A 15348-nucleotide genomic window follows, 5' to 3' on the forward strand; every position below is an offset into this window, starting at 1 on the left:
TACTAGAGACGTGCCCTGGCAGCAGATAAGTCATTTAAAGGATGCTTCGACACCCTTGGACGTGTAATTGCCTTATAAATGGACGTCTGCAGGAGGCTTTTTTACGCTCCAGCAGGCACAGGCTGTGTAAATACTGCAGAGAAACAAACATGCCTGTTTCCCCGACGTCCAACAAGACGTTGTGTTCAACATGACCGCCATGGACGTCAATTAAACTAAAGCCTCTTGACTTAAGTTAATGAGCATGATGGAATACTGGACTGACTGCAGCAAAAGCAGAGACATGTTGATGCAGGTTGAGACGATGTGTCCAGGAGCTATACACCACAGAAATGTGTATATATGAAGGCTTTAATCAGCTGCTCTGCTCTACTCATGAGGAGCCAATATTCATTTTTATTCAGAGCTGAGAACATCAGCCACTCAATACTTAATCCTCCTTTTGGTTTTCTGAACAGGCGATGCAAAATCAGAGGATACAGCCAATAAGGAGGCAGGAGAGGAGAAACCAGAAGAGGACAACGACTATCACCGCAGCGACGAGCAGGTAAGCCTTCATTTACTGATGCACAGAAAATTACTCTTCTCCTTTCCACTTGACAGGGCCTCTTAAAAATGACAGCCTCTCTTCTACCATGACAGAAGCTTTGGTTTTATTTGCTCAGGTTTTGAGATGTCGGGTTGAACCTGGATTTTGTCGATGTTAGAATTAAAAAGTGGTTGATGGTGAGGTCTGAAATCTTAGAGAACCTGGGTAAATAAAACCATCACTATCTGCAGTGTTAGATAGCACTGGAAGGTAAGTGAGAATATGTTTCTTTTTTTTAAAGAGAGAGAGGTTTCCATAAGAGTCTGTAGGGCCAGAATAGGAGCTCAGACATCCAGAGGGAGCTCAGAGTAGAGCTGCTGCTCCTCATGTCATAAGGAGCCACTTCAGGTGGTTAGGGAATCTGATTAGGATGCTGTTTAGGTGCCTTCCAGTTGAGGTTTTCTGGGCACGTCCAGGTGGTAGGAGGCCCTGGGGGTAGACCCAGGACACGCTGGGGAGACTACATATCTCATCTGGCCTTGGAACACTTTGGGGTCCACCCAGGAGGAAGTGGAAAGTGTTTCTGGAGAGAGGGATGTCTGGAGTACCCTGCTTAACCTGCTGCCACCGTGACCCAACTCTGGATGAGCAGCAGAAGATTAATAGATTTTATTTTGCTTTTCAGGTGAACTGTTCCTTTATCAATAAGCCAGGTTAAAGGAAATTTCAGAGGCAGTGCAAATTAGTCTGCCTTTTAAAAAAGATTAGAAGAAGCAAATTGGATAAAATAATTACAGGTTACAAACAAAGCGGTCCGTCAGGAACAAAAGCACAAAGGAATAAAAATACTGTTGGTGATAATTGTTGGGACAATTATCTTAAAAGCCTGCATTTCAATTATTGCCTTTATAAAAGTGGCCCCCATGTGATTCACCAGGCTGTTTTACAATTACCGGGTTCTTTTCTCTTTGGTTTTGTGGCGGTTTGATTTGTTTAGATCCATTTAGTGACAAGACACCACAGCGCCACACCACTACCATCCACTGAGTGCATTTAAAATAGAAATGAGCTTTTCTTGATTTCATTTGTATTCTGGCACGTTCTCCAGCTCTGCAAAATGGTATTAATAATGCAGAGAGAACAGAGTGATTGTTGTGCTGGACAGACGGTATCAGGAACACAAAGCGTCTTTCATTAATGTTGCACAGGCTGAAGGAAATTATCTGTGTGCCATTTTAGTTGTTGTTTTCAGACATAAAGAAGCCAAGCGGCAGATTTGGAGAACAAGGCAGCTCTGTACTGCCATGTGGGGAAGGCAGGCTGCCCCGATGAGGGTGAAGATCTTGCCCTTGTGAAAATTCAGCAGCGGTGCAGAATGCGCTCAGAATAGCAAATAAGGCAGTATGTGTGAGCTGAATGTAGTCATGTCAGATATCATGAAGAGCTGGAGGGAGTGAGAGAGCTGAGGAATACATGATAGCTGATTTATATAATACAGGGCGCCGTCTGTGTTTTCCTGTTTTGTCTCAGGCTGTGTTCGTCTGTTGCCGATCAATTAGCAGGAGAATGCGAAATGAGACTGAGCTAAAGTGAAGTAAACGCAGTGTTATCAAGAGGACTGAACATGAGGGACAGAATTGTCCCAGAAAGCCGAGCGCCCCCCATCACGATGCCACTGAAGCCACTCAGATGTTAGAACCGGCAGGCCGTCCGACACGCATGGCCGATTTCCAGAACACTTCCCTGCTGCCTTCTGGACGACCTCTCAGAAGATAACCTTGGGGTGTAGAGCAGTGCCAGAGAGAGCTAATGAGAGCGGCAACACTCCATAAAAAAAAAGAAGTCGAAACCTACAGTGTTAGCAAAGCATGACGTTTCACAGGTTAATGTTTTCAGATGAGGTATGAAGTCTGAGGACGGGGTCACCTTCAGGCTCTCATCAAACTTTGATCAGATCTCTGTGGGGTGAGAACAGACTGTGTAAATTTAATAAACTGCAGCTATTTTTGGGCTTAAAGAGTCGACTTTGGAGAAATTGGAGAACGCAGCTTTGCTCTAAATTATTTATCGAGCTTTGAATGCTCAAAGCCCGATTCATCAGCCGTCCAAACTCACAATGCTCACACAGACGGAGTCAGGCTATTCTTGCACACAGAGCTACAGAACGATACAGATACACAGACCTCTGCGAGTATCCAAGACTCAGTAATGAGCCGATGAAATAGTGTTAGATTTTCTCTGCGTGGCACCAAAAACGCATGATATTTCCTTGATATGCATCACAGTTGCATCAGTCACGTCTGCGAGTGTGCTTAGCTTTAGCAGGACTCTGCTCCATGAGGACATCGCTAATGTTTAATGTAATGTAATGATGCCTCGACTGCCGTTGAGCCGCTGCGGAGTCCAGATCACCACCAAGGTTTTTATTTCACATTATGAGCCTCTCTCACTGCCAGCTCTACTGGAAAGCAGATATTACTGTGTTGCTCTTTGCTTATAGAAGGGCAGGGGGTGTGCTGACGCTCTGCCAGTGTTGATCTGAGAACAGAGATGATTTCCAAGTTTAAGCAGAGACCAAGGTAATGTTAGCTCTTCTCGTCTCCAAAAGAAAGAGATAAAAAGAGACAGGAGGACACCCACAAATGAAGAAACACAAAGCTTCTGTCCTCCTCTCCTGTGTTTTGATATGTGGGGGCAGAGGCTCAGTGGCAGTAATGCATTCTGACTCCTGCAACCATCGACTGCCAAAACCACCAACCGTGTCACCTCAGGGGAAATACAAGCGCACGGGCCAATGACGGCGACACTCGGTCGCACGAAAGAAGCCAATAAGCCAAAGACAAACAGACAATACTGGTTCAGTGAGATGTGCTGTGAAAGCACAAGTGGAAATCAACACCGTCAGGCTGACTTAACCAGCCACTGTCCTCCTGTTCTCATGATGAATAAGGGAGATATGTAACTCTTTATCATGTTCTCATTTGATGCACACAGTGTAGACCTGGCATCTCTCATGTTTAGCTGGTTGTCGTCTTCCCACTTTTTGGTTTCAAACCAGACCACAGTAAAGAGTCTGTATGAGGATTTAATTTTCATTACAAAACAAAAAGTGACAGCAGTGAGGCAGATACAACTGGGGCATAAAAAATGTAAAATTGGTCTTGAAGACGATCATGTTTATCCTCTGTACTGGTGCTACAGCTCTGCATCGTTAGAGTTGACTCAGTTTACGTCAGTCTGAGGTCCAGGTCACACCAGAAACTCACCAGAGCTTCAGCTGCAGTGGAAGCTAACTATTAAGCTAGCAGTCTATTAGCAAGCTGTTTGTTTGTTGTTTACATGTCTGTAACGTCTTTAATTTGGTACAGACTGTTGCCATCTCACATGTTTGACACAGGATGTGTGTGTGTGTGTGTGTCCTGCAGGTCAGCATCTGCTTGGAGTGCAACAGCAGCAAGCTTCGAGGTCTGAAGCGCAAGTGGATCCGCTGTTCAGCACAAGCCACAGTCCTCCACCTCAAGAAGTTCATCGCCAAAAAGCTTAACCTGACATCATTTAACGAGGTACAGATAATGACACGCTCCACCGGCCCGGAAAGCAGTGTGCTGAGAGGAGGCCACTGTTGCTCCGTCACATGCTAAACATGGTTTTTAGTGAAAGGTGTAAAAATGTGAAGTATGAAGACAGAAATATAAGAAATGCTTTTTTTGCACAGCATTTGGCAGCAGTCAGATCGTCCCATAGCTCAAAGCTACAGTTTGATCTTGAATCAGTCTTTACAAACGGAAAACAATATACAGAAATGATAGAGAATCACCTCAGCTCATAAATGATTCTTAGTCGAAGCATCTTGACTGGGTGGTGGGACACGAATGAGCGCGACTGTGGATTACAGTTTTCAGTCGTCTTAATTCCTGTGCTTAACAAATAATGTCGATACAATCATCCATGCTTATTAAAGACTGACAAAAAACTGCATGTTTTATTTTCCAAAGTGGATTTGTAGCAATTTGGAACAAATCTCTTAATTCTTGGCATTTGTTTTAACTAGTTTGAAGCACCAGCTGGGCGGTGTGGGCCATGTGTATCAGAAAGTTTGGTTAATCACAAGCAATTATATAAAAGGTCAGTTAGTATACTTTTCTGCGCTGACTCATACGAGGCCTTTGTGTTTGTTATATTTAGCAGGAAACAAGCCCTTATGATATCTAGATGTGGTAATTTTTCTATTTATTGTCTTTACCGCCCCGTTCAGAGCAACAGGGGGGAGGGTGGGCGATAATTTGACAGATGGATTTTTCAGGATGCTGTGAATAATCATCACAGTCGCCTTCTTGCCTTTATTTTTCTATTTTCTCTGTGTCTTTTTTTACTGGCTGTCACAGAGATGAGTGGGCAGGCTCCATCATATCGCCGGCCTCCATAGCACAACTTTTTGGCGAGGCGGCCGCTCTCCCCGCCAGCCATTGTTGTGCCATCCGTCGGCTATCAAAAGTTGTTGATTGAACCTATTCTGCGCCTGAGCTTTTACAACACGTCGCTTTGTCAAAGAACAGCGTGCCATTAGCTCGTTTCCTCGTGTTTGTAAACGGAAGTGAACGGAAGAAACGCCCGCCCTCTTTAAAAGAGCTCTACTTAATCTTCCAGAGTGACTGAAGTGTAGGAGATTTTCTCAACTCATAAAGAACCTTCATCCTTCAGTTTATGTGAAAAACTAACTCACTGTTTTTGGAGTTTCCTGGAGAGGTACAACTCTCTGGTATTTCACAGTGTGTGTAGCAGAAAGTTTTTCTTGTTTAATCAGATTTACCTCACGAGTCTTTAGGGGACCAGTTTGGGAACTATACTTTTAGAGATTGCCTTCATCTCTCTGATTTATCTATTAAAAGTTTTCTCTGGTGTCAGATAGTGGAAATGGGATGAGCCTTTTTGTTATTTTTTCCCCAAATTTCTTTTTATTTCAACACAAAAGCCCTCATTGGCTTTCCATCTCTTCCTCTGGATTACTTTTTGTATCTTCCTAATCTCAAACCTGGACTGTTTCCACCCCCTCTGTCTGTGCTGATAAAGGCTGGCTGGGGTTTATCCATCAGATGTCCTGCCAGTGACGGCCAGCAGGTGACGCTGTGGCAGTGTTTGTCTCGAGCCTTCCCTCTCTCTCTCTCTCTCTCTCAGTATTGATTGGCAGATGCAGATGTAGGGCACTGCTCAGCAGAATATCAATGTTGACTTCACAGGAGGAGAGGTAGATTTGGCGAGCCAGCCTCGTGTTCAGTATTGAACTTCTGTGTTCTCCCAAAAAGCCCTGCTGCTGCACCGATGCCAAATAAGCCCCCCACCCCCAGGTTCCTCTCCAAGAAACAGCGATGTTATAACTCAGGGTGAAAAATGAGAGCAGAGGAGCAGAGGAGAGGCGGTGGGACTTTTATTTCTGCATCACACCACTCTGATGCAGCCTGGAAACCCAGCTATACGTGACTTTAAACCAGTTAGCCTTCTCTCAGGTCAGAAATGATTCACTCATTTGCTCTTTTGATGTCTTTTCACAGCTGGACATTTTATGCAATGAGGAAATCCTGGGGAAGGACCACACATTGAAATTTGTTGTTGTGACAAGATGGAGATTTAAGGTAACTCATGCTCCTTTCTGTTTCTGACCTCTAATCCTGAGCTTGACAGACATGCTAAGCTTAGCTACCATTGAAAGTTAATTGCTGGTTCATGCTGAGGTTGTGATTCTGTTTTTCCCTCCAGAAATCCCCCCTCCTGCTCCATTACAGACCCAAGATGGATCTGCTGTAGCTAAAACGGACACAACGGTTGTTTTTTTCTTTTTTCCTTTTTGGCCCGGTGGCTGCAGACTGTGCCGAAACTTTTTTTTTTTTTATTTATGCAAAGACGATCAACCAACACCAAGCAAACGCCCGACGGTAAAAGTCAGCATAAGCCAGCAAATCGGGATCTAAAGGGGGGATGGGGGCGGGGTAAATACACCACAAAACTGGCAACCTCCAGCACAGATACTGCAACACTGGTGTGTTTTTTAGGAACTAAAACAACCATTTTTTGTCCGCTACATCCTAGATATGTGAACAAAACAAAAAGAAAAAAAAAAACAAATGGAGAGAAAGCATATATTTATACTTTTGTACAGAAGAGACACATGGAACCAAGACACTACTGGTGCTCTGTTTACACGCAAACAAGATGTCGGGAATCACATGACCGTCTTTTTGAGCTTTGTGCAGATTTCATCCTCCCGAGACAATGACTGAAAGGAGAGGAGGAAGTTTTTTATATAAAAAAGGTTTTTTTTTTCTTTTCTCAATACACTCGACACTCGTCTTGGGAGCACAGAAAGTATATGGAAAAGGTTATATAACAGACATCAATTTAAGCTGTTTATCAAGTAAAATATCTCTGAAACATTTTTTTTCCATTTCATTTCGTTGGCTTTGTCTAATTTGCTATTGGGTTCTTTGATGATTGTCAATTGTGAATAGACTAAAATTCTTTGTGTAGTAATTTATGTTCTATATACCAATATTGTACATAAAATGTCATTACAGAGAGAGATTGAAGAGAGTAAGAGAGACTTTAGACTGTTAAAAAAAAAAAAAAGAGTGGATCCCAGAAGTGCTATCTATATGTTTTGGGCGAAAAGTGTCCGGAGGTGATAAATTAGGATTTTTAAAGACAGACTCATTATCAGTATCAAAATATATAAATGCATCTTTATGTTGTCTGAGAAAGACACAAAACAGATATATCAAATCCTTTGCCATTTGTGTGTACGTGGGGTCTTAGTATGTTACATCGCTCTCATAGCATTACAAGACTTTAGGGCAGATAAGGAGAAAGCTTCTAAACTCCGCCCCCGCCCGGCTCCTCATCTCACCTGCCTTCTACAGAGTACCGTTATTGTTGTCTCTTGTTTTTTGGACATCGTTATCAACAAACCGTATCTTACCAATAATACTACACATAACACTCATGCCTGCAAGACATAAAAATGCAATACTTGGCCAGAGAACTAGTTCATTTTCCACCATGCAGTCCTTAGTATCCGTCCCTGTGTTTCTGCAGTCTCTCAGCAGGAAATACTGATACACCCACATGTTTACAGCTTTTAGTTTGAGCTGCTAGCAGCAGATGTTGTCAGCACCCTGCACCCTTACGCCATGCATCTCCTTGTGCGACGTTTGTTGAACATTTACTACAAAACTCTCCCAAAGCTGCAATAGATATCATTTTTCTTAAATGGACACACACACACCAGTCTCACTCGTCTTTAACAGTCTCATCCTTTTTGCCCAAATTAAATTCTGGTGATATGTATGGACATTTTCTCGCCCATAGGAAGTGAATTGACATTTGTACGAAACATAAGAGCAAACTGCAGACTGTAAGGTAAACTACAGCGCACCGCAGACAGGCCGGTTTGATAAAGATCACTGATGTCACAAAGTTGCGTTGCTTGGGTATATTTCAGTTACTTCTCACTGCCAGTTGGAATCACAAACGTTCAAAGTTGCACAGTGTTTAAGAAAATCAGTTGAACATTTCTGAAAGTTACGTGAATATAGTTTTTTTTTTTGACAGAATCAGTATAAAACTTGGAATATTTTGCAGAGTAGCCAGTGTTCAATATTGTTGACTTCAGACACAAATTTACGAGTCTTTTTGAGAAATAACTCGCAAATTCAGGTTTCGCACAGGGACTGAGGTTTTTTGAACATTTTGATAATGAAATTCTGAATAAAATGACTACTGTTTAGTCATTTGGTGCTTATTAATGTATGTTTCTAATCTTGAGGAGGACTGTTCCTCAGGAACATGCTGTTCTTAACTGTGTGACACAGCAAACCAATGTTCTGTCTAATGAGAAAATGTCTTAACTCACAACATTCAAAGCAAACTGTCTGCAACCTTACCACAACTGGATCCTTAAACGCCATGTCAGACCTCAAGTAGTATTACCTCACTGACCTGTCTGGTCAGTAATTAAATGATTATTATTTACCCTTTGCATTGTATCTGCCCACAACCAGCTGTTTTGTCTGTATGTTCATATGCAGGGTTCCTCTAATAGTCCTGATAAATATTGTAATTTTAAAACTGTAAACTTTGAAATTGGATACGAAGTGAAAGGTTCACTCATTATAAACGAACATTTGTTGGAAAGTCCCATTATCGTTGCAGTTTTGTATTGTCGTCTTCAGGTAGAGTCAGTCATGTCAAACACCATCGTGCAGCCTCTCTCACAAACTGTAAAATTTGGGATTTGGAAATGGAACCCTGTGTAGGAACCCTGCTACATGAGGACCTATGACTTGTGTATAAAATCAGTGTGTTCATAGCCTACAGGTCTGTACCGAACCAGCTCGACCAAAACTCCTCCCACAGTCTCTGATATCATCTCTGTATGTTTCAGTTCACTTCTCATGGTAACCTGTGTGTTTCAAGCCCTAATCCACCTCTGTAAAGTGCTCATTGTTTTTGGTTTTTGATACCATGTTGTATCCAAACTCATGGAGAGTATGTGTTCATAAAAAGCTCGAGACGCTCGGACCCTGATGTGTCTTTTTGTCAGTCTAGGTGAAAATCTGATTATAAATTTAGAATCTGCAGCACAAACATTCAGCCTTTGAGTCTTTCTTCACATTTTTCTCTTCTTTTATTTCTGTAATTGTGACTTTTTGAAGAATAGAAACAAACCAAATCTGAAATTTGTGTTTTTATCCAGGTAAAAAAAAAAAAATATTTGACCTCCACTAAAAAACCAAAAACAATGAGCCTCACATGTTTGGTCAGGTCATGGAAAAGTGCTGTGTTAGTTCTTGCTGTTATGTCTTTGTAAGATCAGACTTGGTGTTTTAAAGGTTTATACACAGGTCATTGTTTCCCTCCACACTCTGAGGTCCATGTTGAAGTGATATGGTTCACAGTTTTCAAGTTGTGACAATGACCCTGACCCCGAAGCCACTCATCTGGCATTTTAATGTAATTCTGCAATTTCAGTCTTTGATCTGAGTCCACGTCATGTTTAAAGTGTTGTCACCTGAGAGCATTCAGTCTGTTTATGATCAAATCTCTTAAAATGTACATCAGCTTTTTCCTCAGGTGATTAAGCTGAAAAACACCCAACAAGGTGCTATGATGATGCTATAATGATGACTGCAGAGAAAAATGTTAAACACGTGTTTCTGTGTTGAGCTGAACGCTGCATAGACTGCTTTGTACTGTTCTGAAGGACTGGCTTCGAAACAAAGGTTACATTTGTGCATTTTTATTCCCCCTTTTTGTTTGACATGGTGGCGTTCACACTGCACCACTCTTCCAGATTTTTCTTGATCACGTCAGAGAGACAACGTTGGAAGTTCAGAGACTTGAAACGAGAAAAACAAAATGAATTCACAGAAATCTGGTGAGAGGCCAGCAGCATGACTTCAGCTCTGTAGATTCAGTCGACTGCAACTTTTCTGTTAGCGCTATGTTAACTTTTTTAATTGTTGCATCACAGTTGATAAAAATCTGATGTGCAAGAGTTTGAATTTCAACACAAACGGCTGCAGTGTGAACAAAACCTTTGACTGTAGTTTTTGAGTATTGGTCCTTGAACCCTGGGAAATGTGTGATGGAACAGGGGAACCTGATGGAGAGGGTGGGGGGGGGGCTTTGCCACAGTGACAGTCATCAGTGGTCTTTGTCTCTGGTGCTTTCTATGGTGCTAACAACTCCTGTGTTTCAAACTTCTTTAAGAGATTCAGTCAGAGACAGAAAAGCACTGTGTTGCAAAGTTCTCCTGTCGCCTTTTTTTGTGCCCGAGTCCTGGGGTGTCTTCTCTTGTCAGAGCTGCCTCGCTGTGCAGATAAAGAAGGTGCTTTTTTTTTAAATGTCTTTTTTCATTTATGTGTTGGGTTTATAGTTTACCCACTTGCCTAGGCGTGCTCTGGAAAGCAAACAGAGGGAGTTTTAAATAAGTCATAGACTGTGACGGGTCTGATGCTGTGAAAAATAAGAGAATTGGTGAGAAATTGGGTGTGCTAGCTGCAATTTCCTGCCTCAAAGAGAAACTCACACTTATTACAGGCCTCTCTGGTGAGATGTTTGTGCCTCTGAGTCAGATTGAGACTTGCTTCAATCTCTAACACCTAATTGGCCCTGCAAGTCTAAAACGTCCATTACCGCAAAATCACATACAGCTGATTTTTAAAAAATATTTCCAAAGTTTTCTTGAGCTTTTTGGAGATTTGACCCTCTCACCACCAGCTTGCAAATGTTGCCGGCTGCATCTTCCACCTCCCATGGACCAGAATGGATCAATGTTCATGCTTTTTTTTTATCAGCACTAACATTGAGACATCAGTGCCGCTATGCTTGACAGCCAAGCTAAGAGGCTTACAGGAGGCTTGACTCTGCCTGGCTGCAGATAGGGGTCGGTATCAGCTCCGAAAGGTCTCCGGCGCAGAGCAAGGCCAGGATCTGTCAAGAGTTTCAGCTCTTGTGCTCGTCTTCTCGGCTCTGACCTTGAACACCTGCCAGGGCTGTTTGTTATCTCCTGCTCGGATCCGTGTGAAGCTCATGGGTGAGCCACGTGAAATTTCGATTGAAGATGGTTTCACAGCTTCACGTGGACCATCAGCGCCAGAAGATTGCTGGTCTACCACCATGGTGTGGAGACGAGTAAACAGTTCATTGGGGCTGCTTTGTACACAGTTTCTGAACTCAGACATGTCAGAAGCTTGCTCTCTGAAGGCAGCAGCATTCATTTCAAGCCTGTTGGCAGCAGAATCATTCCTGGCAACTTAAAATGGCTCCTCTGTGTTTACTCCACTGTAATAAGTGTCCACTCTGAGAGTGTGATAGCTTTCTTTGTTGCCCAGCGCACTCTTTCTCCCTCATTTCCGAGTTCTCTGTAAAGCTCAGTAATCTCACGGGCGGGCGTTATGTGTGACAGAGAGGGAGACCGAGGGTCAGTCAGACGGCTACACAGACTCAAACACACTCTAAAAAAAACACAGATTGTCTGGCCGCTGCCTGCTCTCGAAGGCTGCTCGGCTCTGAAAAGTACCACACTCAAGTGCACTGAATCACGTCGCCATGGGTGGAGTTGCAGTTTGAAGAGCAAATGACTTGACATTTGTGTACAAGTTGCTAGATTGAGACTGCTGGCCTCGGTGATTCCCAGATAAACTGGGACGTTGGTCATCAGCTACCAAACCTCACAGTGGCATGCCCCCATGAGCTACAGCAGATGTCATCAATGAATCTGTCCAGTTTTGTATTATTGTTATTTATTTATGCTGAATAAGTGACTTCTGCAGTAGTTTCTTGGTTAATGAATTTTTGAGAAGAGATTCGCGCTCCTTTTTTGCTCTCAAATTGTATTTTCTTTTTTTTTTTGGTGAAACCTATACTGGACTCATGCATAAAATGGCTTAAATTATGAATTTGCAATTGAATTCCCTTTTTTTGTATTATTCTTAGTGTGTTAATGTCTTCGCAATGCTCTGTCTATGTATAACAAACACATAGGTGTGTTCTTTTCTAGGGTAAGCGCAAAAAAAAAGAAAAAAAAACAAACTTAAAATTGTGTGAATCTGGCAATGTGGTTATTGTATTTGCAAGGAAAATGTGCAATATACGGTTCTCAGATGGTTCCAGGTTTCAGCGCAGAACTCCAGTGTTTTATTTTTTACTGTTTCTTTTTTCCAGTCAGTTCCTCAGGTCACTAAATGCCTTCTGGTCCTGAGGGTGACCAGGAAATCTCAGAACATACACTAATGCACCCGAAATACAAAAACGACTGGATTTTACTTTAGTCTTGTCTCTCTCTCTTTTCTTTCCTCCCCCCCTTTCTTCTTCTGTGACATTTTTTTCCCTCCAGGTTAACGCAGGCACTTATTCAGGTGTCCTTTTCCTTGCCTCCTTTTGTATTATTGTTATTTATTGCACATGTAATGAACTGGTTTCCATTGCCACATTTAATTCAAGGAGTTTTGGGTCTAGAATGGGGCTGGAATTTCTTACATACAAAACTACAGAAGCTTTTGTCAAAATTTAAGTGTGTATTTCATCAATAAATGCCTTTAAAAGTGTTTCTGATGCCACAGTGACTCGTTTGTTTCTCTGTATGAAAACATATTTAACTCTAAAATATCCTTTTAGATGTGGTCCTATAATATGTAGTTCATTTCATGGATTAACAGTGTGTCAGGTGGAGAAAATTCTCCATCATACTGATATTTCATATCACTACAGAGCTCTGATGGTGCCTTTTAAAGCTTCATTAATCAAAAATGTGATTTATATTAATGAATCAAATGTCCCTGTGTAATGTGAAAGGCTTACAGTGATGAACACACAGCTTTTCAGCCTCTTTTATCCCATTGTTTTGGGCTAGAAAATAGAGTGAAAGTGACTTGAAACAGACAAAATGAAAGTAAAAGTTGCACTGTAGATGACTGATGTGTAAACAAGCTAAGGTTCGCTAACATGTTAGCCATAACAACCATGAAAAAGTGATAATGTCAAACCACTACCACAGTAAAACAAAAAAACTGGACTGCCTTATATATCTCCCCAGAAAAATCAGTATACACCTCAAAGTGAGCTAATTGGCTCATTAATTAGCAAAGATTTACAGGATTTCATCAATGATGCTCAGTTTCTTCTTCGGTCTAGAATTATGTTCTTAGATTTTCAGTAAAGGCAGACCTGTTCTTGTTTCTTATCCTCTGAGGCCAAACTTGACACAAAATATAAAACAGTGCACAAAGTGTCTCCAGTGCAATCAGACCATGTCGGAGCGAGAGCTAGATATCATCCAAAGTTGGAGTTGAATCCAGAAGCAAATGCTTAGAGATGATTTTATTCTCTTCTCTTTTTGCTGCATTCATCAGACGTCAGCTTTAAAGATTTCTTCTGTTCAACTTGTCAAACCCATAAAAAGACCATCGAGAGTCGTTCCACAGCAGTCGAATGAAATGTACACCTGCCAGTTTGAAACAGAGATTGCAGGAGAGAACATAGAGCAGAGCTACACCTCAGCCAAACTGCTCACACTGAAAACACAGCAAGTGAAAGGTCTCAAGTTGTTGTGCAGCTGTGATCGCCCAGTGAGTTGTTTCCTTTTTGCCAGAACAAGCACCTGATTTTTTTTTTTTAAGGATTTCATTCTGTCGTTTGGAGTTTTCAATCAGAGGACTGCCTTACATTGTGGCAGATGTTAAATGTCAGGTTTCTGTCTGCTCAGTACGGTGCCAGCAGTGAACGTCCTGGCGTTCATCCTCGTATTGCAGATATTTCTGATTCTCCTCCGCTACACATCAGAGGAGATGTTGTCCTTTCTACTCCACTGGCAGCCTATTGGAGACTGAGGTGTTGGACCGTCATCAAACACCATGTGAGGGTGTCTCTTTTGGAAGAATGCTGTTCCATCTCTCCAGTAGAGTTCAGAGATTTGGAGAATCAACGACACGGTGCACTGAAGCTGTTCTGGCAGCTCATGATATCAAGACACTTTGTGCAGACGAGTGACAAATTAAAGGAACGATTGGTCGGTTAGAGTTCAACAAAGGCAAAGGATATTTTGGCACTTTGTTTACTTTAGGAAACAAGGTGAATAAACAGTAGCTGCAACTAAAACCTGCTGTCTAATGTGAAGCTGAGCTGAACCCTGCCAAACACATTAAAATAATGGCTCATTTTTGAACATGAACTGGTTTTCAAGCCTGACAGTTGTAGCCGCTTTAACAGCTGTTATCGAGTCCGGGTGTTCAGACCTGGGGCTAATCAAATTTGCAATAAATTCCTCTTACAATGTTCAGATTTGTTGAGACTGTGCCACAATTATCATCAACAAGTCCTGGATCACCACAGGAAAGTGTCTGAAGCAGCAGTATGACCTGACTTCACTGTGATTATGTGAACATTAAACATAAATGGACATCTTTAATCCTCTCCACAGTGCCGCTGATGCCTGATTATTCCTTTGAAATGATAAGACATTCAACTTCATTTAGTATCAGCGGACCCTCATGCGGTGCAAGAAGAGAGTGAAGGTTTTTATTTGCCGCTCGCAGTTCGAGGAAAAATTACTCTCAGAAGACAACAGGATGTGATGTGTTGTTTGTTTTCTCAGGACCATTAGATGGCAGCTATTTCAGTCAGTATCTGTGGGCGGAGTGCTCAGATGTGTGAAATGAGAAGAGGAAAACCACATTATTTACTCATTAACCAAGTCCGTGGTGTGGAGACTGTGGAGCTCTCATTTTCCTTCACTGGTATTTTACCACATGGCGCTGTTCTCACACCAACAGGGACACCGAGAGACAAATTCAAGGCAGTTAATCAGGACGAGTCACGAAAAGTCAGTTTGGATGTAATGTGGTGTGAAACCTTGTTGGGTTAAGACTTCATACTGACCCAGCAGAAGAGGTTGAGCAGGGATTTTCTATCTCACATTCAAAAGATTTGAACATTCTTCCACCACTGCCCTGTCAGTTTTCTCTCAGGACCTCCGGTGCAGCCGTCTCCTCACAGCTTTAAAACTAAATACAGCAGTCCATATTTTAAGGGAGATCCTAATTGGTACAGCTGTCCTTGAACGGCCCACTTCCATATCATCTCAACACGCTGACAGCTATGGGGTTACAGCAGATCAGGGATGTCTGAGCCAGCACCGTGGGTGACTGGGCGACCCGGCCGACGTGGTTCGATGCAGTAGCAGGAGGTAAGTGGAGGGGATCTGCTTTTTTTTCCAGAGCTCCAGCGCCCAATTCTCTTGATGTGTCTAGACAGCCATGAGTGGAATG

General features: G+C 42.3%; 1 protein-coding gene across 2 annotated transcripts in view; it reads left to right on the forward strand.

Annotated features, from left to right (window-relative positions):
• LOC108885314 (polycomb group RING finger protein 3) overlaps nucleotides 1-12630 on the forward strand; it is a 46753-nt gene extending 34123 nt beyond the window's left edge. For both annotated transcript variants that reach the window (XM_018679615.2, XM_018679616.2), the window contains exons 7-10: nucleotides 459-547; nucleotides 3955-4092; nucleotides 6079-6159; nucleotides 6284-12630. In XM_018679615.2, the coding sequence (XP_018535131.1) occupies nucleotides 459-547; nucleotides 3955-4092; nucleotides 6079-6159; nucleotides 6284-6331 (356 nt within the window). In that variant the 3' untranslated portion in view covers nucleotides 6332-12630. The remainder of the gene's footprint in view (nucleotides 1-458; nucleotides 548-3954; nucleotides 4093-6078; nucleotides 6160-6283) is intronic.
• The last annotated feature ends 2718 nt before the right edge of the window (nucleotides 12631-15348 follow it).

Source organism: Lates calcarifer, linkage group LG8 (genome assembly GCF_001640805.2).
Source record: "Lates calcarifer isolate ASB-BC8 linkage group LG8, TLL_Latcal_v3, whole genome shotgun sequence".
NCBI lineage: Eukaryota > Metazoa > Chordata > Actinopteri > Centropomidae > Lates > Lates calcarifer.